Source organism: Lolium rigidum, chromosome 1 (genome assembly GCF_022539505.1).
Source record: "Lolium rigidum isolate FL_2022 chromosome 1, APGP_CSIRO_Lrig_0.1, whole genome shotgun sequence".
NCBI classification, from domain to species: domain Eukaryota; kingdom Viridiplantae; phylum Streptophyta; class Magnoliopsida; order Poales; family Poaceae; genus Lolium; species Lolium rigidum.
In genome coordinates, this window is record NC_061508.1 from 266,344,199 (window position 1) to 266,371,473 (window position 27,275).

General features: G+C 45.1%; 1 protein-coding gene across 1 annotated transcript; it reads right to left on the reverse strand.

Annotated features, from left to right (window-relative positions):
- Positions 1 to 8,819: 8,819 nt before the first annotated feature.
- On the reverse strand, positions 8,820 to 10,611 carry LOC124683647 (berberine bridge enzyme-like Cyn d 4). The gene has a single exon (XM_047218125.1). It carries the CDS (start codon positions 10,555 to 10,557, stop codon positions 9,010 to 9,012), a length of 1,548 nt encoding a protein of 515 aa, XP_047074081.1. The 5' UTR covers positions 10,558 to 10,611; the 3' UTR covers positions 8,820 to 9,009.
- Between the last annotated feature and the right edge of the window lie 16,664 nt (positions 10,612 to 27,275).

Genomic DNA, 27,275 nt, shown 5'->3' on the forward strand with positions numbered 1-27,275 from the left:
ATCCCTCTGTGGCTTAGGTTTTCGGGACGAAGAGTTTCGCGAAGAAAAGGAGGCGAAAGGGGCTGTGGGGCCCCCACACCACATGGTGGCGCGGCCGGAGCCATGGACCGCGCCGGCCCGTGGTCCGGCCCCACCTTGGGTCTTCTCGGCTCCCCCTTCTGGCTTTCTCCGTCATCTGGAAAAATAGGATTTTTGGTGTAATTTCCTTCCACAGTCGATCTTCCAAAATATTGCATCCTGACGGTGCTTTGTCCAACAGAATCCTGGCTCCAGTGCGCGATCTCCAAATAATCATGAAACATGCAAAATAGATGAAATAACATAAGTATTGTGTCCCAATATGAAATATATCAATGAATAACAGCAAATTATGATATAAAATAGTGATGCAAATTGGACGTATCAAGCATCAGAAGTGGTTTTGCCTGCACCACAACTACTGGATGACAACATAGCTCGAACAGTGAATGACGCAACTTGTAAGCTGCCAAGGCCAAGCAAACTCAAACAAAAGAAGAAGATCAAGGCTACCAATGTGAACTCCGATGCAGTACCCGAACAGATGATAGCACCAGAAGTAGTTTGTGTTCCACAACAGCATCAAGACACTGTTGGTGCAACTAATGTCACAACTACGAAGATGCCAAGGCCAAGCGAACCCAATGGAAACAAGAAGAGGAAGTCCGCCGATGTGAACTCCGATGCGAGAACCGTCTAACAAGGCCGCAAGATATGTGATTCTTCCTCGGAAACCGAGAGGGACTTTGCAAGTGGAAGAAAAGGTTGCCATATCTGCTCCGGAAAACTTGAGATTGTATGCTTCGATTCACAGTCAAGTAATGATCTTATTGGATGTGAAGTGAGTGCACATCCAACTACGACTGAGTCACGAACACTTGCATTACCGGGAAGAGGATGCTTGAAGCAAACCGAGGATCTGGTCATCCGTGCATGCCATCGGGAAAGTAACAACTTCATCGTCCAGCTATAGACATGTCCGATGCGAGAACCATTCACGCCAAGTTGATCGATGCCCCTCTCGAAGGATCCAGTTGCATCTGCTGTTCATCTCGAAGAGGCATCTCGTTACAAAGAAATCGTTGTCTTGGGCAGCCGACGCAGTGGTCAATCTTAATCAACGGTGCATACCACTCGTTCATCCTATCAAGGACTTGCATACTTGCCCAAGAAAATGAAACTACAACATTACCTTTGATTACACCTATTCACGAAGGGAAGCCCGACCACCATTGCTAGGAGGCTCGTAACCGGATCAATGTCTCCATTGAAGGCAGCAAGTTCTACCAATATCGATGTCATTCCGAGTTACGTGATCAAAGTCGTGTCCGAACCCAATATTTATTTCCGGAGAAAACGCCAATGTAGAAGAAGGAAGATATAGTCCTCACACTCGGAAATAACAACAACGACACTACAACTCCTGGTAGCCATGGAAAGTTTGAAGTGGCGACTAGCATACAAGGGAAGAAAACATTCGGCCTACTCGATGACACGACAACAAAGAAGCTTGATTTACACATCACTGCATACAAGGACAGACAAAGTTTATGGCTGCCCGGGAAGCGGGATCATTTGATCCGGGGTTTGATAGTCCAAACAAATAAAATGATAAAGGTAAAGAAGAGGTTGTCATCGGGCTTCCGTGATTACTTCAAGCAATGAGGATGAGTTCTATGGACCAGTCGAAGATTATGAAATGCTTGCAGCCATGGTGGGTGAGAAGTATTTCCCAACAAGCAGCTGCACTTTGAATGTTACTTCAGTTGAGGACACCGCAAAGCAGAAAGTAACTTCTGAACATGTAACTTCAGAGGGAACATCCAAGTAAAACTCCTATTCCTCGAGCTCACAAGAAAAGAGTAACAAAGCCGACAAAGACGCAGCTTATCTCCATATGTTCAGCGAGGCAAAAAAACTGAAGAAACTATTACAAAGGAATCAATTGACATGTACAACCGAATATGTATGCATGGATCGAAACGAAGACACATCCGAAGGGTCACTCGATAGTTGATTATGGAACATATTTTGTTCATGTCCCAGATTTTGCTGATTCAGTCCAACCTGAAGGTTGGATAAGTAATTCGACTATGGAGGTTGGATTACATGTTCTCTCTAAAGAATTGGAACCACAGAAAAAATGTGTGATGCCTCTCATCATAGCTGTAAGTGTTACATATAAGAACCCCCTCACCTTTTTAATATCCATGTTTAGTAACTCAAAGCCATTTGTAACTAGGTTTTGTCTGTAGCTAACCTGTATACTTCTCATCAAATGTAACTCTGTTAAATTTTGAGAAGTGACTCTGTTAAATGTAACTAACTCTGTATACATATGTTTTTCACGAGTTACACATCCGTTTTAAATTTTGAGAAGTAACTCTGTTGAATTTTATTATGTACATGATAACATGTTAACCTTTTTTAAAAGATCATAATAATATCATTTTAGGCTACTTCAAATCCTGATCTATTTTCTTGCTATTCTTGCTAACTAGAACAAATTGCGAGACCATGCCTTCACCGGCAAGGACATTAAGAGGGTGTTTTCATTCACAGAGAATAATCGTCTTGACCACAAAGAGCAGGTTACATAAACTACTTTTTTTCCCTCCACATAGTTGTTTGCTTTTTAACTTCCAACTGTGTTGACAGAGTTACATATGCAGGTCATGTTTCCTGTACTACGTAACTTATCTACTATCGACGATCCAAAGTACTTTTGTGGACACTACTACCTAATCAACCTCAATCTCAAGGCTGAGAGGTTCGAAATTTTTGATTCCTTGAGGAATCTTGGGGACAAGAAGCTCAAGAAAGATAGTGCAATCATAATTGATTCTGTTAAGACTCTCTGGGCCAGAAACTACAAGCTGTCAAATGTATCAATTCAAAACTACGAAACGATTTACATCCCATCTCCTAAACAACTTACAACGTAAGTTACCCCATATTTTCTCTCTTTTTTGTCTACATTTTTTCAGACATTTGCATTCTAGCAAAACTTCAAAAACTAACACTGTTTTTGCATTTCCTTGTTGTTGTAACACACGTTAGTTGTGATTGTGGATACTCAATGTTGAAATGCATTGAGTTATGGGATGGAAGAAAGTTGGGTCATTTCGACCAAAAGGAAATGCCACTATACGAGATGCTATACAGCTTCAAGTGGCTTGATCGGTGGGAGAACAAGATTTCATGGCGAAACAAGTTCAAAGACAAAAAATGACAAGTTTTACAAAATGGTAATTCATGTAATGTTTTTTCCCAAATCATTTTTGTGTCTTCTATTTATGCAAGACAACACGGTTCACCGAGTGTTATGCTTCTGGTCATACATTGCAAATCAACATATATATCTTTCACTTGGGAAACACAAAGTAGTTTTCAGTAAACTCAATACTAGAAAATGAAACACAAGTAAACACCACTAATCTAAACACCCTGCATCTTCGATCCATATGGCTCAAGCAGTACAAGAAATTTTTCTGTCCAACTTTTGTTTCTACTTCTCATGTGCTGACACAATTTTTTACTTCCTCATCATTGGAAAAGCTGAATAATTGGTGTCTTCTCTTTCATTGCAATCTTAGATGGACAATCTCTTGGATTATGCAAGCTTGACCCACAAATTGTACATTTTGTTGGTTTTGCAGGTTTAAGATGTAGTCCACTCTTCTTCGTCTTCTCCTCTGGCCTCCCTTTTGTTACTGTCAAAGGTGGATCCCTAGCTTTCTTGTTTACATGCATATTATGTTCAAGCACCAACAGTTGAGCTGCTAGGATTTTCTATAGTTTCAGCATGTTACGCACATGGAGGAACTGTTTCCTTCGCTTCTTTTTTCTCTTCAATGCATCTCGCCGCTTGTTTCTTCATTCGCTGCAAATTCAGCTTCCATTGCACGCATATGTTTCCTAGCCACTTCATCTGTTTTTTCGAAGCACATGCATTAACTGCTAGTTTTGCGAAATCTTTAGTGAGGTTACCATAGCGAAGTAACCTCATTTCCTTCCTAGACAATTTGCCCGCTGGCATCTGATGGGGTTCAGTCTGAGGAATACGTATGTCGGGAGGGGGAATTGACCACCTAGGTAGAATGTAACGTTACGGCATTACTTCTACTTTACCAACAGCAGACATAACCTTTATTATATGGCAACAAATCAACCCATCTCTAGTAAATTTGCAGAATTCACAACTGTATTCGTCTTGCTCCAGATTTGCAGTTATCCTGTAATTCCTTGCTCCATAACCAAACACTGCATTTCTGATTGGAGAAACCTCAAACAATGAAGGATTAATTTGCTGTATGTTGTAGGATGTAAATTTCTTCAACTCAAGTTGAAATCGCCTGAATATGGGTAGTGTGTATATGGATAGTACTTGCTCCTCCATTGGAAAGTCACACCAAGTTTTTAGAGTTTTGTCCTCACCCATAAATTCATGTGAATCTTCGAGTAATATCTATCCTCTCTTGTAACTTCATGTATTGTTTGAAGAAACGTAGTAGGCTTGCATTTGGGTCAACATATCTCTTCAGAACTGCATTGAATCCTTCACTGCGAGCAGTAGTTTGTAGGAAAGGGAAGAACCTATCCATAAAGTAAGCTGGGACAAATTTAGCTCTAATTTCATATAGGTAAGCAAGGTCCGTGTTGTCCGATACACCATGCCTCTCAATCATCTCTCCCCATCGGTTCTCAAACTCGACAGGTGTCAGGCTGTAGTCAACAATTTCATTGAACTCCCTTCGTAGTTCCTCATGCTTCGCCATGAAAGGGCCGAGAGGGGATCCTTGTGCATTTTGCATTATATGCCACCGACAGTTCCTATGGCACGAGTTAGGAAACATTTCCTGGATGGCGGTAGTAATAGCGAGCATCCCGGTCGGTGATGATATTCGGAGGGTGTAAACCATCCATAGCATCAAGGAACCGCTCAAACAACCGAGACAAAGTTACTTATCTTCTCATTCCTCAAGAAGCCACATCCCAACTGGATTGTCTGCCCATATCTGTTAATTCCAATGATGGGTGCACATGGCATCTTATAAGCGTTTGTCATGTATGTAGTGTCAAAGGATATGCAGTCATTGTAATTCTTGTAAACTTCTCTAGTGGGTCCATCGACCCAAAATATGTTTTCAACCCTGTCCTCACTATCAAGTTTGTATTTGTAGAAGAAATTTGGATCTTCTTTCTTCAGTTCCTCAAAGTAACTAAGAAGCTCTGGTATGTCTTTCACATTTTGCTTCTCATCTATACTTGCCATGTAGTTGCTTATTGTCTTCGTGTCATAAGGAACTGCTTTTCCTGTTCCATAAAGCTCAGACATGATGTCCATTATTCTTCCTGCTGAGAGGTTCACACTGTCTAACAGATCAATGAACTTCTTTTCTTCTTTTGGTATTTTCTTGTGTGATCGTAAATAATTCTTCAGACCAAGCTTCTTGATAGTTTCATGAGTGTGCTCTTCAATGAACTGTGTTACTTCCCATATTGAACCCTTCCTTTTTACACGCATTTTTGCTTGACAGTTAGTCCGTATCGTGATTGCTCTGTTCCTCAACTTCACTCGCCTCGGTCTCTTCCTTCTCCGAATTAGTTCCGGACTTGTTGCACACAAACAAGTACTTGTCCTTCGCTTGTCCAATACTGAATTTCTGGAAGAACTCATCTTCATAGAGAAACCAACATGTTCGGCATACCTGTTGTAGTGCACTTTAGCAGCCTCTCACGTATCAAATTTCATCCCTAGGTATGGTTTACGTGGTGCAAATCCTTCTGGCGTTGACTGCACCTCACCATCACTGCCACTTTCTTCACTAGATAGCGTTTGACCAGTCGGAGCACCATCAGTAGTATCATCTACTGACATGAATCCAGAATTAGCACCAGTACCATCTACTGATGCGCCTTGGACTGGTGCTTCAGTTCCATCTGGTTCAATGAAGTCATCATAGTCAGGCGGATGGTTCAGGTCAATACCATGCAGGTTAAACCAATCCATTGCCTGCAAAGAAGAAACAAGTTAAAACATTTTTTTGTTACTTCACCCATGTTTGGCATCAAAACAAAACAGCAAAGGGCAAATTACTTCTTCACATTGTTTGATTAACAAGCATCAGCTCATCGTTAGCTTTATACAAGTACTGTTTTATGGTTCTTACACCCTAATTTTCTTTCTTTTTTCATGCGAGATATCATTCATGCCTACATCGGTGTTCCAAGATATCATTCATGTTTGTTTTCTTGGTTGAATACTTCCTCGCTGTCTACAAGATCAACACAACCGGGTTCTCGGCTTGCACCTCACTGATGGCTTCTACGGAATTCAAAGGCCATCAACTAGATTACTTCCGAAGGCTAGAATGTCAAGTAGATTACTTTCCGAAGACTTCTACGACTTTGGTACGGACAACAACTCAGCGAGAAGCTGTGAGTAACATGTGAGTTCCATCCAGTATGTAACTTTTTGGCTGTGGTGGATCCGGATGGAACAGCTACAAGCTGGATGGAACTGCTAGATGAATACTCGGTAGTACTTGGATGGAACTGGATGAATTTGAATCATGTTTTTGTCTTTGTTTACCTTTCTTACTTCTCTGGGCGTCGTCCAGATGAAGCAGCTCCTGTTGTGTTACTTCCTGGAGGATCTGGGGATCAATTCATGGAGGTTCTAGGGTTTGCCTTCCCTTCCTGCTGCCTCCTCTTGCTGCTGGCGGCGGTGGAGAAACAGGGGAGGAAGAAGAACCCAGATCTGGTTAGGTAGGATCCTTTTCTATAGCTGCTTCCGTCGAGACAAAGTAACGTGGGTTGTTTTCTTCGTTGTTTTAACGTGGGTTGTGTGGTCCCGTCATTTCCTTTTTGGGAAAGAAGAAAAAACACGTTTTGCCCCTAATGGGCTGTCCGAACTGACCACCGGGGTAGGCCCAATAGTGGTTGACCACTGTGTAGTCAAGCCCCAGAAATTAAGGGTATCTCCGGATGCAAACGGATGCTTGAGCAAGCTGTTTGCGTCCGTCGGGCCGAAAATGCGTCTGATACCACCTTCAGCGAGGTGAGGCGACATATCGTGATCGGGCCATCTGCAGCGACGCAAACCCGGCGTATACTTGCGCCTGAAATACGTCGCGGCAGACGCTGCGCGGACGTCCCAAGTGACTGCTCACTCCTCCACAGGCCCGCCTGGCAACGAGCCTCTATCGAGGCCATCGCTTCCGCGGCCATCGCTTCCGCGGTCAGCGCTTCCGCGTCTGCGCCGCAGCCTTCGCCATCAATGTCGCGGCTGCCTCTTCTGCGCGCGCACTGGCGGGCGGCGGCTGGGCTTCTGTCGCCTTCAATGGCGAAGGAGGCGGTCTGCGGTCGGACCTCCGCACCGATCCCGCCTACGCCATCGGCGCCTCGTCGTCGAAGACGACAGGCGCCAACGCCTGCACAGGACGACCTCGACGACGACGATGAGGACTACAGCGAGGCGTTGGCGTACCACAATGAGGAGGTCAAGGACGACAGCGACAACTATGTCGCGTGCATCTTCCAGGAATGGCAGTTGGCCATGGCGGAGGGCCGGGAGTTTGAGTACCCAGACAACATGACGGGCGCCGAGATCGCGAGGCTCGGCGTCCTCGTCTCGGAGGTGGACCAACGTATGCAGCTGCCGCTGCCCCAGTTCGCCACCGACATCATGCCACCGGGCCTCACGGAGGAAGAAACCCTACGATTGGCGCTACAGGACTCGGCCACGCCACCGTTTCATCCGCCGCCTCCACCTCCGTCGTACAACCCGTGGGGGCCTCCACCTCCAGCCTGGGCTCCTCCACCTCAGCCACTGGGTTCCTCCACCTCCACCTCCGCCATAGGCCTGGGCTCCTCCACCTCTAGCACCGCCGGCGCGCCCGGCGTATTCTGCCGCTGCCCAACTGGCCGTCGGTGGTACCGGAGCTCGTCGTGATCGACAGCGACAAGGAGAACCGATGAGGCGCAGGATTTAGGGATTTTTTCCATGTCTTTTACTATGTAAATTATGTTTTCATGTTATAAAAAAATGAAAATTCGAGAAAAAAATGCGTCGTCCGCTGGAGCCACCCTCCGACGCAAACGGGCGCGGTCGATTTCGACCATTTGGACCGACGTAAACGAACATGCGCGGACATTTTTAGATTCTGAAATGCGTCGCCAGTTGAAAATGCCCTAACAAAGACCAAAGAAAAAAAAACATAGCATGCGTAGTTGCGTACACACGGACTTCTCTGCATTCGTACTACGGCAGCAGCGGCTATCAACATCAAAGCAGCAGAGCTTGCTCTTTACTCATCGTTTGACATGGGAACAAAGCCATCCAACCAGCCACACACACACGCACACTCATCGTCATTCACCTTTTCCGTCAGTGCCAGGACATGCCGGCAGAGACGGTGGAGGCATGTACCACATCAGCATGCCGCCAATGACCATGGCGGCAGGGCTCACCAGCGCTGTCAGCTCGCCCTCCCGCCGTCAACTAGCTAACGTGCCACCACAGCGGACGGCGGCAGGTGCCTGCCGCCACAGCCGGCAGCGGCATGGGGTCTTTTTTGACAATTCACTCGCGAGGTGGTCTTTTTTGACAATACATTGGGACATGTAGTCCTTTTCGTCAAAAATTCCTAAAGGGGGAGCCTTTAGCACTGGATGCTTAGCACCGGTTGGCCATCCGGTGTATATGGCCCTTACCAACCGGTGCTAAAGACCCGTTTTTCACTGGTGCACCCTCAATTGCCTACAACATCGTGCTTGTTTCATGCGCATCAGGGGGATAATCATATGGGCTGCCGGAATCCCAATTGGTTAGATTACGGTGTCAGTCACATTCGGGAGTGGAGCCAACTTCACGACACAGATCTGCCTCTTTGAGGTGGTCGAACTTGAGATGTCGTATACCACAAAACCACGGGTTGATGGCTAGTATAAAGATAAAACCATTCCTGGACAGATGTAGTTTCATTGTCACTTGCTCACCACAAGTGGTGGGATGCTCTGTTCGTTCCTGAAGTAGTCATCAGGATCCACCTTGCCCTTCGCCATCGCCAGCCTCTGAAAGTTACCCTTGTAGTACCTCTGGCCCCAAACCTGACCGGCCTGGTAGCTTGTGACATTGCCCACCACGACATTCTCGCCCAGGTCAAGGTCCCTGTAGTTTACGTAGGTCTCCCTCGGGTTCTGGCTTACATACGGCGCCATGAATTTGTAGAAGTCTTTGAGCCACTTCGTCCGCGCCGATCCGTCCGTTGCGGCCAACCAGAAATTCATGTACTGGATGTTGTACAGCACGCCACCACGGTGAGGGAACGGTGTCGCCGACTCTGGGAAGCTGCTCATCTTCCCGCCATAAGGGTCCATGATCATTATCCCAGCTTCTGGCTTGGCGAGCCAGGTGAAGATCTGCACCCACGTGTCCTTGGGGATGGCCTGACGGACGTAGTCGGAGGTGGCCTTGCTGAAGCTGTTCATGGATGTTGTCCGGTTTAGGATGTCCTCCACAGTCGCGGTGTTGCCCAGGTAGACGTAGGGAACTGACTGAATCCATGTCATCTCCTTGCAGTGCGTCTGATTCAGGCCGAGCTCGGGGAAGCGGGTTCCCATCAAAAGCAGGAGCGTGTCGCAGGTGCCCAGGTACATGGATTGGAACTTAGCCACCTGTTTCTTGATGATCGCCATTATGAAAAGATCTTCGGGAAGAGCTGGGGCAACTTCTTGCCACTTGGTGAGGATGTTTATGGCACCCTCGTTGACGGACTTGAGGATGCTGAACATTGTCACCGTCGGCGGGACGGGCACGAGCTTCACCTTCCACGACAGCACGATGCCGAAGCTCTGGCCGCCACCGCCGCGGATAGCCCAGAATACGTCGGTCCCCATGGTCTGTTTATCCAGGAGCCTCCCCTTGGCGTCCACCAACGTGGCGTCCAGGACGTTGTCGATGGCGGCGCCGTACTTTCGAAGCAGCATGCCTAATCCGCCGCCACTGAAATGGCCGCCCACGCCGGTCGTCGGGCACAGACCGGCCGGGAAAGCCAGCAGGATGCTTGCCTTCGAAATTGCGTAGTACAGCTCCCCGATCGTCGTGCCGGAGTCCACCCACGCGGTGGCTGTCTTCTGGTCGACGCTCACGGAGCGGAGGGTTGCCAAGTCCACGACGGCGAACACCTCGGGGCGCTTGGACCGGTACGAGAGACCCTCATAGTCGTGCCCGCCGCTGCGCACGCGGATGCGCACGTCGTTCTGGCGGCCGCAGACAACGGTGGCCTGGACGTGGGAGGCATTCGTCGGTGTGATGATGACGAGCGGCCTCACCGTGCTAGGCGTGAAGAACTTGGGGTTTTGGATGGAGGAGACGAGGACCGAAGAGAACGAAGGCGAGCTCTGCGTGTACAAGAGCTGCTCCGGTATGGCTGCGGAGAGGCATTGGAGGAAGCCATCGGAGGAAGCTAGGGATGCATTGCACGAGAGGAAGCTGAAGAGGACTGCTAGCGCTAAGCTCTGAGACGAGGCCATGCTTTTTTCGTGCACTGGGCTGCTGCCGTTCCAGCAGTGCAGTGCTCACTGCTCACTGCTGTTGCAATACTTATACTTAGATGGTATGGAGCTTTCCGCTCCAGATATAGCCTATTTTACGACTTGGACTTCCCATCGGTCTCCAGCTGGCAAATGTGCCCAAATATCAAAGTCATGGTCAGCTATCAAGATTGTGGCTGATGTGGTGACGATTGATTGGCGAGAACAAGTATATTGGATTGTAGTCGTGTAGTCAGCCTCACGACCTCACCAACCGAGCTCCTCCTATACTTCTTGACGGCGAGGCTCGCTGCACGCTGAAGCTCGCGGCCACCATCAGAATCCCAGCCGAGCCATCAGATCAGGATTAATGGCGGTCAGGGCCTCGCAACAGCGATACAGGTTATCAATAGGCCCGACGCGTTGGCGGTGAACTGAGTTGGGGGTCTGCACGACAGCCTCATGTTACCGCTGCCAGTTTGCAGGATCGTGTACGTGCTCCCTTCCGCACAGCCAAATTTTGGAAGGGGCACGCGGAGGCAAAATGCAGGTTCTTCGCATGGCCAGCGCTTCATGGAAAGATACTCACGTGAGCATCGTGTTCCCCAAGGCGTCCCTCAAATAGAAACTAGATTTATGGTGCGCCTTGGCGCACGATCCCGGTAAACCAGGATCAGTAATAATTTTTTAGGTTTAAAAATTCGTCACGAACAGCAGGAAATTGTGAGCCGATAAAAGAATCGTGGGGAAATCCTGAAAGTTTGAACACTTTGTGTAACTCCGATCGGTTCTTTCTTTTTCAGCATTTCAAATAAAGTATTTGGTAATCATGTCACCAAGACCTTGTGTAGCAACTTTCTCCACGTAGGTTTAACAGATGCAATCAGATATGATAGATGATTGAACATGTACATGGTACACTCATGTCAGATAAGTGCACCTTATCTCTAATCCAACGAACAGTTGACAAAGATTTTGGGTACAATGGTGATCATTTTTATACTAAGATAATTAAATATGGTTGTATTCTAAGGGCATGTGCACAAAGCTAAAGTAATAATTTTGAAAGAAACCTATCACTCAGCCACTTGGTGACCGTTAACCATAGGATTTCTAACTGATTTATCACTGCTCGAAACCATTACCATTACTGTCACTTGAATATACTGCCCCGGTCGTTTTTAATCGACGTGGAGGAGTTTAGTGCATGCACGTACATTGGTGCAGTGACCGTGTCGATTAATAGGAAATAGGGACCAGAGGTAGTACCTGTCATGCCTTAGTAACTGAACCATCATGCTTAAGGAGAGCCAGAAGATTCCTCGAAGACCCCTTTCGTTGAATAAACTGGAACATACCCTTGGAACCCAAGGAGTTAGCTGCACTCTGGTTTCTGTATTCCTCATCCACTACAGAAAGAATATTTGTGTTGAGATCATACAACTGCTCCCCGGCTTCTAGCCTGCGAAGACATCTGAAAACTATGGCATGGATGGCCTCCACACTCTGATTAATATTGGAAACTGCTCGTATGTAGTAAGTGGTACTACTGTCTACTGGCAGTCTAAAAAGAGCGGTACCACTTCAGAGTTACTACTCTCCAAGTCCCAACTCAAGGCGCTTGCGGCCGGAACCCGACAGGCCTACCGTCCTGGCGAATCATTCCATACTCCTCCTAATCAACCTCACTGTTTCGCATAACTGTGACCGCCTGACTGTCCCCTTCTCTTTCTCCCATCGATGCATTCCTCTCCTATCGTCGGCGGTGCTCCTTGCCCTTCTGAATTCTCGATTCGTCCTGATCCTATACTCCAGTTCGCAATTTGTTGCCGCTTTCTATCAATTTCTCGCATGTAAGTAAGGGGATAATCCAGCATCGGAGAGCTATCTCGTCGGAGGGGCAAAAAGCTTCGAGATGGGAGGAATGGGCCATAAGAGGCGGCCGCTAGATGTGATTGCATCCTCGTCGACCGTGGCGGCGCAGTCGGTAGGCCGGGGCAAGGCCAACCCGACTGCTTCAGGTCGCTGGGCAGCGGGGTGCGACCGTGGATAGCAAAGTAGAACATCCACATCGAGGCCACCCATGACATTTGGGCGGCGGGCTGATAGTGATAGGAATGTCCGCGCTGGAAGGAGGGCCTGGCCAGGCTCGACTCCATGGCACTAGCATCCTTCGAACAAGCGCAGGTCTCCTCCTCATGTATAGTTCCCTTCTTCCCCTAAACAAAAGTATAGTTCCCCTCTGGTTACAGGTTTACACAGAAAATATCGATTTTGGTTAATTCCTGCGATATTTTGGTCAAAGATTGCAAATACTTTTGAGTTTTTTCCGATTTTTTTTCTCACATATACTGATGATGATGCGGACGTCCAATGCTGGACGATATGTGACTCTGCCATTATTCACAAACTGAAGCAGCTTATAGAATAAAGCAACTGATGAAATTTGTGTGCGATTCCCAATCACGGCAGAAAAACGCTTCAACTAAATCTGTAGCGTAGCTCTGTAGCTCCCCCGTGAGGACAAACAAACAGAGTTCTCTTATTACATCATTTGAATAACTTTAGAAAACGAAGGTCTTATACATTGAGAAAGAAGGATCTGCGTCAGATGTTGCATATCTATCTTTTAGAAACTATGAAGATGCATGTTGTTCTGGTTCTGGTTCGATGCTAGATGCTAAGAAGATATATAGATGTATAGAACAGCCAACAAAGCTATCAGTGGTTGAGCACAATAGATCACTAAAGAGACTGTGGTACTATACAATGCGAGATGAGTTGCAGAGATCTTATAGAATAATATTGTGGAATAACATCTGAGACCTATAATAATAATAATAATAATAATAATAATAATAAAGTGTGGCCATGGTTAACTCTTCTTTTTATATAGTTGTGATCAGCTACACTCTTGTATTATTCTTTTAGGCAGTTACCTTTTCTTAGTTGACTCAGTCGCTGGCTCGTGATTTTTTTCCACTTCTTACCTGCTTCTTTAGAACTTGTGGCGGCCTGAAGTGAGGGGCCGAAGGTGAACTGTGGAGGAGAAAAGATTTTTTTTCATTCCGGTCAAATCCTCAGACAGGGTCAGCAGGTGGTCGCAGTTGACACAGAGCCACAGAGAGTGAATGGAGCTAATGAGCTAGCAGCTGGTACGTTCCTCTTCCTTGAATTACTAAAGCTAAACTTCCTTTACATGCATCAGATAACTGAATCAATCATCCCTCAATCCTTTCCACTAAGCTAGAGCCCTTGAATTCCTGAAACTGGCCTTCCTTTACATGCACCAGTTAACTGCATCAATCAGCCTAGAATTCTTTTTGTTGAGCTGGAGGAAACAACTATTCTCTCTTCAAATTTACTTTCCAGTTGTCTAGTATACTCAGTTCTGCTCTCCCTGTAGAATATGTTATAGAACTAAAAAGGCAAAACAGAAGACCAAATACACAGAGACCATGACTGTGCACTAAATGGACTGATTATAAAGATCAGATGCGGTACAAAAAATGATGAAATAGTTTGGCAAGTAGCATCGCTTGGAAGGTTCTTGCATACATGAGAGAAAGAGACACTTAACAATAAAACATCTTTTTTTCACCATGTTGTCGGATAAACAAAGCATAGCGAATGCCGGGCTTACTAAAAAACATGGCATACATCTGGTGACGAAATCTTAAAGAAGATAACAAATATGATACTGAGATAACCATCTTCGGTACTTTGTGCACACGGAGATATGAACGCTCGCTCTGTCATCGTCAGGGAAACCGACATCCATCCAGTCGACGGAAGCGATGTTTTACTCCATCCAGTCGACGGAAGCGATGTTTTACTCCATCCAGTCGACGGAAGCGATATTTTACTTACGACGGGTGGTGTAGTCAGGCCGTACAATGGACTCATCAGTGGCACGCGATGTGCACTCGTCTTCTTTGGTTCTTGGCATGTCAAGCCTGATACCTTCTTTGGTTCTTGGCATGTCAAGTGTAACATCCCAAAAATTCAAAACAAAATAAATGAATTTCCCTAGTTACAAATTTTGGAACCAACAAAAACTTTTCTTAAATTAAGTGTGATACATAGTGATCTTGCTTAATTCTTGTGCTTTTGCCATGTTTGCTTGTTAAAGTAGTTTGAAATAATCTTAAACCCTAAACCTCACCCCTCTTTTCACTTTCCTAGCTAAAATAAAATAAAAGGAAATTAAATAAGAAAAAGGCATATGTGCCTATGGCTATTTTTTATAAATCTTTACCCTAAGCTCCTCTACTTTGTTTAGAGGTTTGGAAAACCATTATACACCCTACCTAGTACTTATCAAACCTAATTCAAGTTGTTTCCAAAGAAAATAAAAAGAAACTAAAAATGCCATAGAGGCATATGAGAGTAAATTAGCAAATTTGTGAATTTGAGAAGATTGACCCTAGGACTTGTTGTGAATGGTTGGATCACTCCTATATACCATTTCAACACTCAACAACACCATTTGGGTCAAGCCAAGTCAAATTAAAATTCAAATGCAACATATGCATAGAGGCATATGTGGCACATAGCCATTTCACCAAACTTTGACCTAGGACTTTAAACCTTGACCAAATGATGGGAAACCATCTCTAAACCTAACCTAATACTAAATTGATCCTAACCCATGTCCAAGTAAAGCAAGATCAACAATTTACAAGTTTAATGAAATTTGACACATCACCTCTTATTTGTTATGGCCATTTTTGCAAATCTTTGAACAAGACCTTTTGAAATGGTTTCAATGGTTTGAAAATGTTTCTAAACTAATAAGAATCACATTAGAGTCAAGAAAAGTCAAATCAAATGGGGAGAAATCAATTAGGGAGAAAATCCCAATTTCACTCACATACACATAGGGCCAAATTGCAAATCTTCACCAAAGGCCACCTTTACTTGATCTCTTGCTTGTAGAATGCTTAGATATGATAAACAAACACAATTGCATCAAAGAAACCAAAATCAAATCAAAGCAAATCTCAAAATCAACATACATGTGATAATGGTCATTTGGCCATTTTATAAAATGTTCCTCACTTTACCCCCTGGTTTTGACTTTTCTTCAAACTAAACTTGGTCAACCCTTACCATGTCATCCAAGACCATGTCAAGGTGAGCAACTTTCATGTTGACCACCCATGCTAAATTTGACCAGGTTGACCAGAATGAATTGGACAAGTGGTGACTTTGAAACTATGAGAAGATCTTACCAATTTTGGAATCTCACAAATCTTCACCAAATTGAATAACACCACCACCATTCTTTCACAATAATTATATAAGTGAGCTCCACCAAAAAGAATTGCAAATTTCCAATAAAAAGTTCATGCGGCCATTTCATCATACACCTTGCAGGCACAATTCTGAAAATGCACTACACCCTATTATCCCCTGGTTCTTAGCCTAAACCACTTTGATCCTTGATCATTGCTGCTCCTGTACCTCCCCTGCATCAAGCCATGTACTGGTTTGGTCGATTAAAGCCAAGAAATGATCACCATTTCATCATGCCGAGCCAAAGGACACCACCATGCCACTCATGGTTATTCTTCCTCTCTGGCCCCTTGTACCATGTCAACTAGGTAGCCCACTCCTCACTGAACCTGCTGGTACCATCCCTGGCTGAAGCCACACACGGCATTGGCCACACGAAGCGTGCCCAGACGCGCCAGAAACCTGTCAGGCACGCGGTGAGCGCGCCCTGGCATGGCACTGGACGCCGCAGTACATCTCCTCGCCTGGACGCTCCCGTCCTTCTCTTCCTCTCCCACTTGGCACGCGTGATCACCACACCTACAGCTACTCGCCAGACAAGCCCATTGGCCGACGCTCGCCCGGACACCGTCGTCATGATCAACGTTCTGCCGCGCCCGTACTGAGAGCACTCGAGCGTTGCTAGCACGCTCTCGTCCTCCCTCTGCTGTCTCCTCACGCGCGCTAGCTCCGCCTAGCCGTCGCCTACACGATGCGCTCCCTAGCTTGCCCCTTCGCGCCTTGGACAGCCATCGCCGTCGACGACCCCCACAGCACCCACGGCACCATCACCGCTCTATAAATAGAGACCTCCCGCGGCCAATTCATTCACACCAGCACGATCGCCTCACCTCACTGGTTCGCCTCGACCACTTCCCCCATCCCAATTTAGTCGGAGTAGCTCCAATTGCACCGCCGACCACCGCCACGGCGCCACCGTAGCTCAGCGACGCCGTTGATCTCCTCCACCCCAAGCCCTTCTGCGACCACCCTCTGCCTCGCCATCGTCTCCTCGTTCGATCGCCCGCCTCTCCGAGTCCTGCCAGTGCCCAGGTACGCCGCCGACGACCCCCTCTGCCGCCGGTAGGGTTTCGTCCCCGACGGGCGGTGTCGAGGAAGGTGATGAACCTCGTTCGTCGATCTCCCTTTTAATCGAACGGCGCAGCTCACCCCATACCGTTTCGATGTTTTAAACACAATGACATGTAGGCCCCACCTTTGGACAGCCCACCTAGCGCTGAAGCGTTACTGGGCCGGCCCGTTAAATTTTCCCGCGCGAGCCCACCTTTTCAAATTTGGAATAAATAGGCTTGGTCAAATCCTTTACTGATGCTGTGTTTCAAATTTAAATAGCTTTGAATCTACTCAACCATTTTGAACCAACTTTATATGGTTGGAAAGCCCACGAAATGCTCTAACTAACCCCACTGGATTCAACCCCTTATCTGGTGTAGATTTTGAATAGCAAAAATAACAAAACAGAGACTGTTCAGATATTCAAATAAATCTTAAAAATCAACCAATTTGAATTTGGAAGTGAATCCAATTGCAATAATTCACATTTAACAAACCCTAATTTACTATGTAAAAATATGATATAGGTTCTGTACATGATCATTGGGCTAGAAGCAAAATATTGACTATGTAGTCAATACTAGTCCTTTTAAACTATTTCAAATTTTAGGACTTTAAATCTATGAGGTGTAGCACCTCATTTAAATCATTTCTCAAGTGATATGAATTAATGTGTTGACCTTTATTCACTTAGGCTCATACTTGCTCACTTGTAGAATTTAAATCAAAATAGTATTTAATTTGCAATGGTTATTTAAATCACATGAGATGATGAATCTCAATTAAATCACTTTTCTCAAATAATAAATGTGAAGTGTTGACCTTGGTGAACATGTGATCATCCCTGGTTATTTGAGAAGATTAAATCTTAAGAAGATTCAATGAGAGGAAATTATTTCTCCAAAGAACTACATAGAAACCCTAATTCCAATTTCAATGAGAGGAAATTATTTTCCTTTTGTTAAATAAAGAAACCCTAGCATAATCTGTGAATAAATGTTAGGTAGTGATGTTAGATCATTTGTGTGAGCCAATAAGGCTAATTAAGATTACTTAAGTGTTGTTTGGTGATTGTATCCTCGTATTCGTTTATAGACGCTAGTACCGGAGACTATCAAGAGGAAGAGGTCTTCTACCAAGAGGAAGAGCAAGAAAACTTTGATCACATCACCAATCAAGGCAAGCTAGACTAATGCAAGCTATTTTGTTTGCAAGCTAATATTCTTGCAAAGTGCAAAGCTCTACAAGAGCAAGGCATCCCCACCTTTTATTTTATGCCTAATGCTCCTATCCCAAGTTTTTACTTTACAAGCTTTACTAAATTTTATTTATCAAAGTACTTTTTGATTTATGATTCATCTAGTTTAGTATGGAGTAGTACAAGAGTATCAAACTTAGCCTAGAGCAATACAAGTTGCTTAGCACCCCTCATGACTAGTTGCTAGTGCTCAATATTAAAAGTAACTACTCTAGATGGGAACTTGTGAAAACCAATGACTTTGAAAACCTTGGAATGATGAGTCATTCTATTGAAAGATTTTGAAGGTGAATATGACTTGTGAATGACTTGGTGAATTTTACCAAAAACTGATGGTTGGGTTCGGATGCGATACCATTCCAATTTTACAAGTACCCCCACAATACCTGAATCTGGGTAAGGCTTAGCTAGAAATTTATGTGTCTTAGTATGGGTTCCCTCTAAAACAAGCGTCATCGGGGTTATGCCGGAGGCTGCCTCTACAAGAAAAGGAATGATGTGAAATGAAGTGAAATGAGGTGAATGTCCGGCCCAAGCCTCGTGCGGTTCCTGAGCTGATCGTCTGTCTTCACTCGGGAGGCCAAGCTCATGGGGAGAGGTGCCTATACTAGGGTGTGTAAATGAAAGGTTAGGATTGGTAGTTCGCGTCTCGCGTACGATAAATCGGGGCCGATTACCCACGACGGACTATTGCAATTATTGTGGCACAAGTGTACAACCTCTCGCAGAGTGTAAACCTATTCGAATAGCCGCGTCCGCGGTCATGGACAGTTGGAAAGGCCATACTGTTCCGTCATCAGAATTTTTCTAAAAATATGAAGGGTGACTTGTGATTTGAGTTGAAAGGTGACTTTGACTTTGAATCACCACTGAGTTGTGGGAATGATACTAATGTTCCCACTTGAGTTAGTGAATCAAATGAAGAGTTTTTGATTATTAAAGTGCTTATGAAATAAAACTGGCTTTCTGCAAATGAAACTAGAGCTTAGAACCCCTTACTATAGTTGATAGTATTTACATTAGTATTAGTTTGCGAGTACTTTAAAGTACTCATGGCTGTGTCCCTGGCTATTCAAATGGCCAGACTATGAAGAGGAGTACCAGAACCCGGAAGAAGGACAGCAGGACGTCTACGACAACTAGGATCACTCCCGACGTCAACGAGTTGCTGTGGAATAGATGGACTACTACCACGCTATTTCGCTTCCGCTATGTGTTATGTAATTGATCAATAGAACTTCTATTATTGTAATGAGACTGGATCATGTGATCCTTTATTTGTAAGACGATTATGTGTTGTAATGAATGATGTGTTGTGATATCAATCTATTATGTCTCGCAAAAACAATATTCCTGGGATTGCGAGGAATGGCATAATAGGCATGTGGACTTAAAAATCCGGGTGTTGACAAGTTGGTATCAGAGCCATTGTTGACCTTAGGAGACCCTAGTTAGAATGGACGTCTAAAAAATTTAGTTTCAAAAACCAATGAAGTGAATATTTGTGAAAACTTGTTCTTACTCTTATCCTTGAGATCTTTTTCAAAAATGGGAAATCTATACGCTACTTTCTTTGCAAGCCTACCTAAAATTTTGCACACTTGGCTATTTCTTTAACTTACTTATCCTAATTGCTCACAGATGGAGTACCAATGGGAGTTTTATCAGCTTGGTCCCGGAGGCGACCTAAGGTTCGAAAAGGATTTGAAGCAACTAGTGGAATATCTAGGACACCCGTACCCCGAGTTCTTCGGATTACCCCTCAACAACCACTCCGGAGAACCACCTCGGTGGGAAGTTTCCACTGATCTACGAAGAAAGCTTGGAGCCCCGGTATGGGAAACCATCTGGTTTTCTGTAACGGGAAACACTTGGAAGGAAGGACTAGTCAGAGCTATGCAAGAAGCAATTTTCCGTCTGTGCGGACAAAATGAGAACAAGATCAAGAACACTCGCTTCATCTACTACCCAAGACATGACCCCATGGGAAGACCGATGACCATGCCCCCGCCCACGGAGATGAACCCCTATGTCGCACACCAGGACTTCAGGATGTACAAAACCCGCAGAGATTTGGACAACGCCCTCGCCTCTCGCCAAGCACATCACCCGTGAAGACGAAGAATCCACCCTGAAGAGTAGTATCACCCCAGCACTTAAGTAGGTGTGAGTTGTATCAGGATCCCCTTGTATCGTAGAGCGATGAATGGTTCTTCAAACCAACGGTGTGTTAGCTTTGTAATATGTGATGCTTGGTATGAATGAAAAAGTGTTGTCGGTTTTACCCCTGCAACACTACTCAACTTTTTTAAGTTATGAACTCTTAAAACTCTACCAAAACAAAACATAGAAATTTCCCCCTTATCTCATCATCTACCTCAATGTTCAGATGGCCCCACCAACCCGCAACGCCACCCAAGATGCCATGATGCAACTCCTGCAGACGATGATGGCAGACCGAGAAGCCGAAAGAGCTGAACGCCAAGCAAACCTTGCTGCACTGCAACAGATAGCTCAGAACAATCAAGGCCACGGAAACCACGATCACCCTGGATCGAAGCTGAAGAACTTTCAGAACACCAATCCTCCAATGTTCAACAAGACTGAACAGCCCCTTGATGCTGATGACTGGCTCCAGACAATGGAGAACTACCTCGAAGTTGCGGGAGTTAAACCGCAGAAAAAGTACTGTTTGCCACCCACTACCTGTCAGGACCTGCCAGAGCCTGGTGGACAAGTGCCCGTGCAATGAATGCGGGACAGATGATGACATGGGAAGACTTCAAGCTGAAGTTTAGCAAATACCATGTGCCCCAAGGACTGATCAAGAAGATGAGAGACGAGTTCAGGGAACTCAAGCAAGGAAGAATGTCCGTGGTGGAATACCGCGACGCATTCCTCACTCGTCAAGGTACGCCCCGGATGAGACCGACACCAACGAGAAGAGGAAGGAAAGATTTCTGAACGGACTGCATGACGAGATGCAAACTGTGTTAGTGAACATTCCATTCGCTGACCTCGAAACCCTCGTGGACTCAGCCATACAGATGGAAGGAAAGCTGCATCAGGCCAACGAGAACCGCAAGCGCAGGATGATGAATCAGAATGGGCCCAACAATACCCAGAAGCACCGCAACAACTCCTCTGGAGGATTCACACCAAGATACAACAAGCCCCCTGCTCAGAGTTATCGCCCCAACAACAACAACAACAACGGAGGACCCCCGAAGCCCGGAGGTAACAACAACAACAGCCACCACAACAACAACAACCACAACAAGCAACAAGCAACAATGGGAACAACAACAACACCAACACTGGCCCAAGGACCGGAAGCAATGCCATCCCCGTCACCCCGAAGGACAAGTCAACTCGTGAACTCGCTATGAATGTGGAGTTGTGGGTCACTACTCCAATGAGTGCCCCAAGAAGCTTGCCAAGATTGCCGCCAATACCGCAGCACCGGCTCAGCAACAGCGCCGCTTTGCAGGAAGAAGGAACCAGAACAACAACAACGGCCGCCTCTACCACATGAATGCCACTGAAGCTCAGGAAACACCCCAGACCATGCCAAGTATGTCTTCCTGTTAATAAAATGCTCAATCTCTCTTAGGAACCTAACTTTTCTTAAAATCTCGGGACGAGATTTGTTTAAGGGGGAAGGGTTTGTAACATCCCAAAAATTCAAAACAAAATAAATGAATTTCCCTAGTTCCAAATTTTGGAACCAACAAAAACTTTTCTTAAATTAAGTGTGATACATAGTGATCTTGCTTAATTCGTGTGCTTTTGCCATGTTTGCTTGTTAAAGTAGTTTGAAATAATCTTAAACCCTAAACCTCACCCCTCTTTTCACTTTCCTAGCTAAAATAAAATAAAAGGAAATTAAATAAGAAAAAGGCATATGTGCCTATGGCTATTTTTTATAAATCTTTACCCTAAGCTCCTCTACTTTGTTTAGAGTTTTGGAAAACCATTATACACCCTACCTAGTACTTATCAAACCTAATTCAAGTTGTTTCCAAAGAAAATAAAAAAGAAACTAAAAATGCCATAGAGGCATATGAGAGTAAATTAGCAAATTTGTGAATTTGAGAAGATTGACCCTAGGACTTGTTGTGAATGGTTGGATCACTCCTATATACCATTTCAACACTCAACAACACCATTTGGGTCAAGCCAAGTCAAATTAAAATTCAAATGCAACATATGCATAGAGGCATATGTGGCACATAGCCATTTCACCAAACTTTGACCTAGGACTTTAAACCTTGACCAAATGATGGGAAACCATCTCTAAACCTAACCTAATACTAAATTGACCCTAACCCATGTCCAAGTAAAGCAAGATCAACAATTTACAAGTTTAATGAAATTTGACACATCACCTCTTATGTGTTATGGCCATTTTTGCAAATCTTTGAACAAGACCTTTTGAAATGGTTTCAATGGTTTGAAAATGTTTCTAAACTAATAAGAATCACATTAGAGTCAAGAAAAGTCAAATCAAATGGGGAGAAATCAATTAGGGAGAAAATCCCAATTTCACTCACATACACATAGGGCCAAATTGCAAATCTTCACCAAAGGCCACCTTTACTTGATCTCTTGCTTGTAGAATGCTTAGATATGATAAACAAACACAATTGCATCAAAGAAACCAAAATCAAATCAAAGCAAATCTCAAAATCAACATACATGTGATAATGGTCATTTGGCCATTTTATAAAATGTTCCTCACTTTACCCCTGGTTTTGACTTTTCTTCAAACTAAACTTGGTCAACCCTTACCATGTCATCCAAGACCATGTCAAGGTGAGCAACTTTCATGTTGACCACCCATGCTAAATTTGACCAGGTTGACCAGAATGAATTGGACAAGTGGTGACTTTGAAACTATGAGAAGATCTTACCAATTTTGGAATCTCACAAATCTTCACCAAATTGAATAACACCACCACCATTCTTTCTCTTTAATTATATAAGGGAGCTCCACCAAAAAGAATTGCATATTTCCAATGAAAAGTTCATGCGGCCATTTCATCATACACCTTGCAGGCACAATTCTAAAATGCACTACACCCTATTATCCCCTGGTTCTTAGCCTAAACCACTTTGATCCTTGATCATTGCTGCTCCCTGTACCTCCCCTGCATCAAGCCATGTACTGGTTTGGTCGATTAAAGCCAAGAAATGATCACCATTTCATCATGCCGAGCCAAAGGACACCACCATGCCACTCATGGTTATTCTTCCTCTCTGGCCCCTTGTACCATGTCAACTAGGTAGCCCACTCCTCACTGAACCTGCTGGTACCATCCCTGGCTGAAGCCACGCACGGCATTGGCCACACGAAGCGTGCCCAGACGCGCCAGAAACCTGCCAGGCACGCGGTGAGCGCGCCCTGGCATGGCACTGGACGCCGCAGTACATCTCCTCGCCTGGACGCTCCCGTCCTTCTCTTCCTCTCCCACTTGGCACGTGTGATCACCACGCCTACAGCTACTCGCCAGACAAGCCCATTGGCCGACGCTCGCTCGGACACCGTCGTCATGATCAACGTTCTGCCGCGCCCGTACTGAGAGCACTCGAGCGTTGCTAGCACGCTCTCGTCCTCCCTCTGCTGTCTCCTCACGCGCGCTAGCTCCGCCTAGCCGTCGCCTACACGATGCGCTCCCTAGCTTGCCCCTTCGCGCCTTGGACAGCCATCGTCGTCGACGACCCCCACAGCACCCACGGCACCATCACCGCTCTATAAATAGAGACCTCCCGCGGCCAATTCATTCACACCAGCACGATCGCCTCACCTCACTGGTTCGCCTCGACCACTTCCCCCATCCCAATTTAGCCGGAGTAGCTCCAATTGCACCGCCGACCACCGCCACGGCGCCACGCAGTAGCTCGGCCGACGCCGTTGATCTCCTCCACCCCAAGCCCTTCGCGACCACCCTCCGCCTCGCCATCGTCTCCTCGTTCGATCGCCCGCCTCTCCGAGTCCTGCCGCCGCCCAGTACGCCGCCGACGACCCCTCTCGCCGCCGGTAGGGTTTCGTCCCCGACGGGCGGTGTCGAGGAAGGTGATGAACCTCGTTCGTCGATCTCCCTTTTAATCGAACGGCGCAGCTCACCCCATACCGTTTCGATGTTTTAAACACAATGACATGTAGGCCCCACCTTTGGACAGCCCACCTAGCGCTGAAGCGTTACTGGGCCGGCCCGTTAAATTTTCCCGCGCAGGCCCACCTTTTCAAATTTGGAATAAATAGGCTTGGTCAAATCCTTTACTGATGCTGTGTTTCAAATTTAAATAGCTTTGAATCTACTCAACCATTTTGAACCAACTTTATATGGTTGGAAAGCCCACGAAATGCTCTAACTAACCCCACTGGATTCAACCCCTTATCTGGTGTAGATTTTGAATAGAAAAAATAACAAAACAGAGACTGTTCAGTATTCAAATAAATCTTAAAAATCAACCAATTTGAATTTGGAAGTGAATCCAATTGCAATAATTCACATTTAACAAACCCTAATTTACTATGTAAAAATATGATATAGGTTCTGTACATGATCATTGGGCTAGAAGCAAAATATTGACTATGTAGTCAATACTAGTCCTTTTAAACTATTTCAAATTTTAGGACTTTAAATCTATGAGGTGTAGCACCTCATTTAAATCATTTCTCAAGTGATATGAATTAATGTGTTGACCTTTATTCACTTAGGCTCATACTTGCTCACTTGTAGAATTTAAATCAAAATAGTATTTAATTTGCAATGGTTATTTAAATCACATGAGATGATGAATCTCAATTAAATCACTTTTCTCAAATAATAAATGTGAAGTGTTGACCTTGGTGAACATGTGATCATCCCTGGTTATTTGAGAAGATTAAATCTTAAGAAGATTCAATGAGAGGAAATTATTTCTCCAAAGAACTACATAGAAACCCTAATTCCAATTTCAATGAGAGGAAATTGTTTTCCTTTTGTTAAATAAAGAAACCCTAGCATAATCTGTGAATAAATGTTAGGTAGTGATGTTAGATCATTTGTGTGAGCCAATAGGCTAATTAAGATTACTTAAGTGTTGTTTGGTGATTGTATCCTCGTATTCGTTTATGGACGCTAGTACCGGAGACTATCAAGAGGAAGATGTCTTCTACCAAGAGGAAGAGCAAGAAAACTTTGATCACATCACCAATCAAGGCAAGCTAGACTAATGCAAGCTATTTTGTTTGCAAGCTAATATTCTTGCAAAGTGCAAAGCTCTACAAGAGCAAGGCATCCGCACCTTTTATTTTATGCCTAATGCTCCTATCCCAAGTTTTTACTTTACAAGCTTTACTAAATTTTATTTATCAAAGTACTTTTTGATTTATGATTCATCTAGTTTAGTATGGAGTAGTACAAGAGTATCAAACTTAGCCTAGAGCAATACAAGTTGCTTAGCACCCCTCATGACTAGTTGCTAGTGCTCAATATTAAAAGTAACTACTCTAGATGGGAACTTGTGAAAACCAATGACTTTGAAAACCTTGGAATGATGAGTCATTCTATTGAAAGATTTTGAAGGTGAATATGACTTGTGAATGACTTGGTGAATTTTACCAAAAACTGATGGTTGGGTTCGGATGCGATACCATTCCAATTTTACAAGTACCCCCAAAATACCTGAATCTGGGTAAGGCTTAGCTGGAAATTTATGTGTCTTAGTATGGGTTCCCTCTAAAACAAGCGTCATCGGGGTTATGCCGGAGGCTGCCTCTACAACAAAAGGAATGAAGTGAAATGAGGTGAATGTACGGCCCAAGCCTCGTGCAGTTCCCAGTGCGACCGTCTCGTCTTCACTGGGAGGCCAAGCTCATGGGGAGAGGTGCCTATACTAGGGTGTGTAAATGAAAGGTTATGATTGTTAGTTCGCGTACTGCGTACGATAAATCAGGGCCAGTTACCCCTTACAGACTATTGCAATTATTGTGGCACAAGTGTACAACCTCTGCAGAGTGTAAACCTATTCGAATAGCCGCGTCCGCGGTCATGGACAGTTGGAAAGGCCATACTGTTCCGTCATCAGAATTTTTCTAAAAATATGAAGGGTGACTTGTGATTTGAGTTGAAAGGTGACTTTGACTTTGAATCACCACTGAGTTGTGGGAATGACACTAATGTTCCCACTTGAGTTAGTGAATCAAATGAAGAGTTTTTGATTGTTAAAGTGCTTATGAAATAAAACTGGCTTTCTGCAAATGAAACTGGAGCTTAGAACCCCCTTACTATAGTTGATAGTATTTACATTAGTATTAGTTTGCGAGTACTTTAAAGTACTCATGGCTGTGTCCCTGGCTATTTAAATGGCCAGACTATGAAGAGGAGTACCAGAACCCGGAAGAAGGACAGCAGGACGTCTACGACAACTAGGATCACTCCTGACGTCAACAGTGCCTGTGGAATAGATGGACTACTACCACGCTATTTCGCTTCCGCTATGTGTTATGTAAGGGGGCAGTGTTTTGGCTCCCGGGTGTAGGTAGTCCTGTTATCTAGACCGCACGTTTGTGCGTTGAGATTCCTGGTTTGGCCAGAATTTAATGGCATACGTGCAGCAGTAATTGAGGATACAATGTGCGCTGTTTGTATGGTCGTATGTATGGCCCACCGCCTGCGTCGTCGATGTGACGCGCGTGGATGGCGAGAAAACCAGGTCGACAACAGGATAGTTAACGGCGACGACCTGGACTAAGGAACAGGTTAGCGGCGGCGTGCTGGACTATGGTCCTGGTCACCGCGAGATGGGGAAGTTGTGGAAGCTGCCACATTTTTTTTTAACAACAGCTGCTCTAGGAGGAGGTGCGTAGTGCATACCCTGGCGAATCAAAACCGGTGCAGCAGCGTTGTGGGATACGGGTAAGAGATCGCAGCTTCGTCGACGAACTGATGGACTCTTCCCCATGGATCCAGTGAGCGAGTACGTGTTCCCAAAAATGTTGGTCCGGACGTTCCATTTTCTGTCGTGGTCGCCATGCTTAAGGGCATCGCCCACGCGCGGGCGCGGGATGGATCTAACCAGACAAAAACGCGGCCCAGCGCGCGGATCCATCCCTAAAACG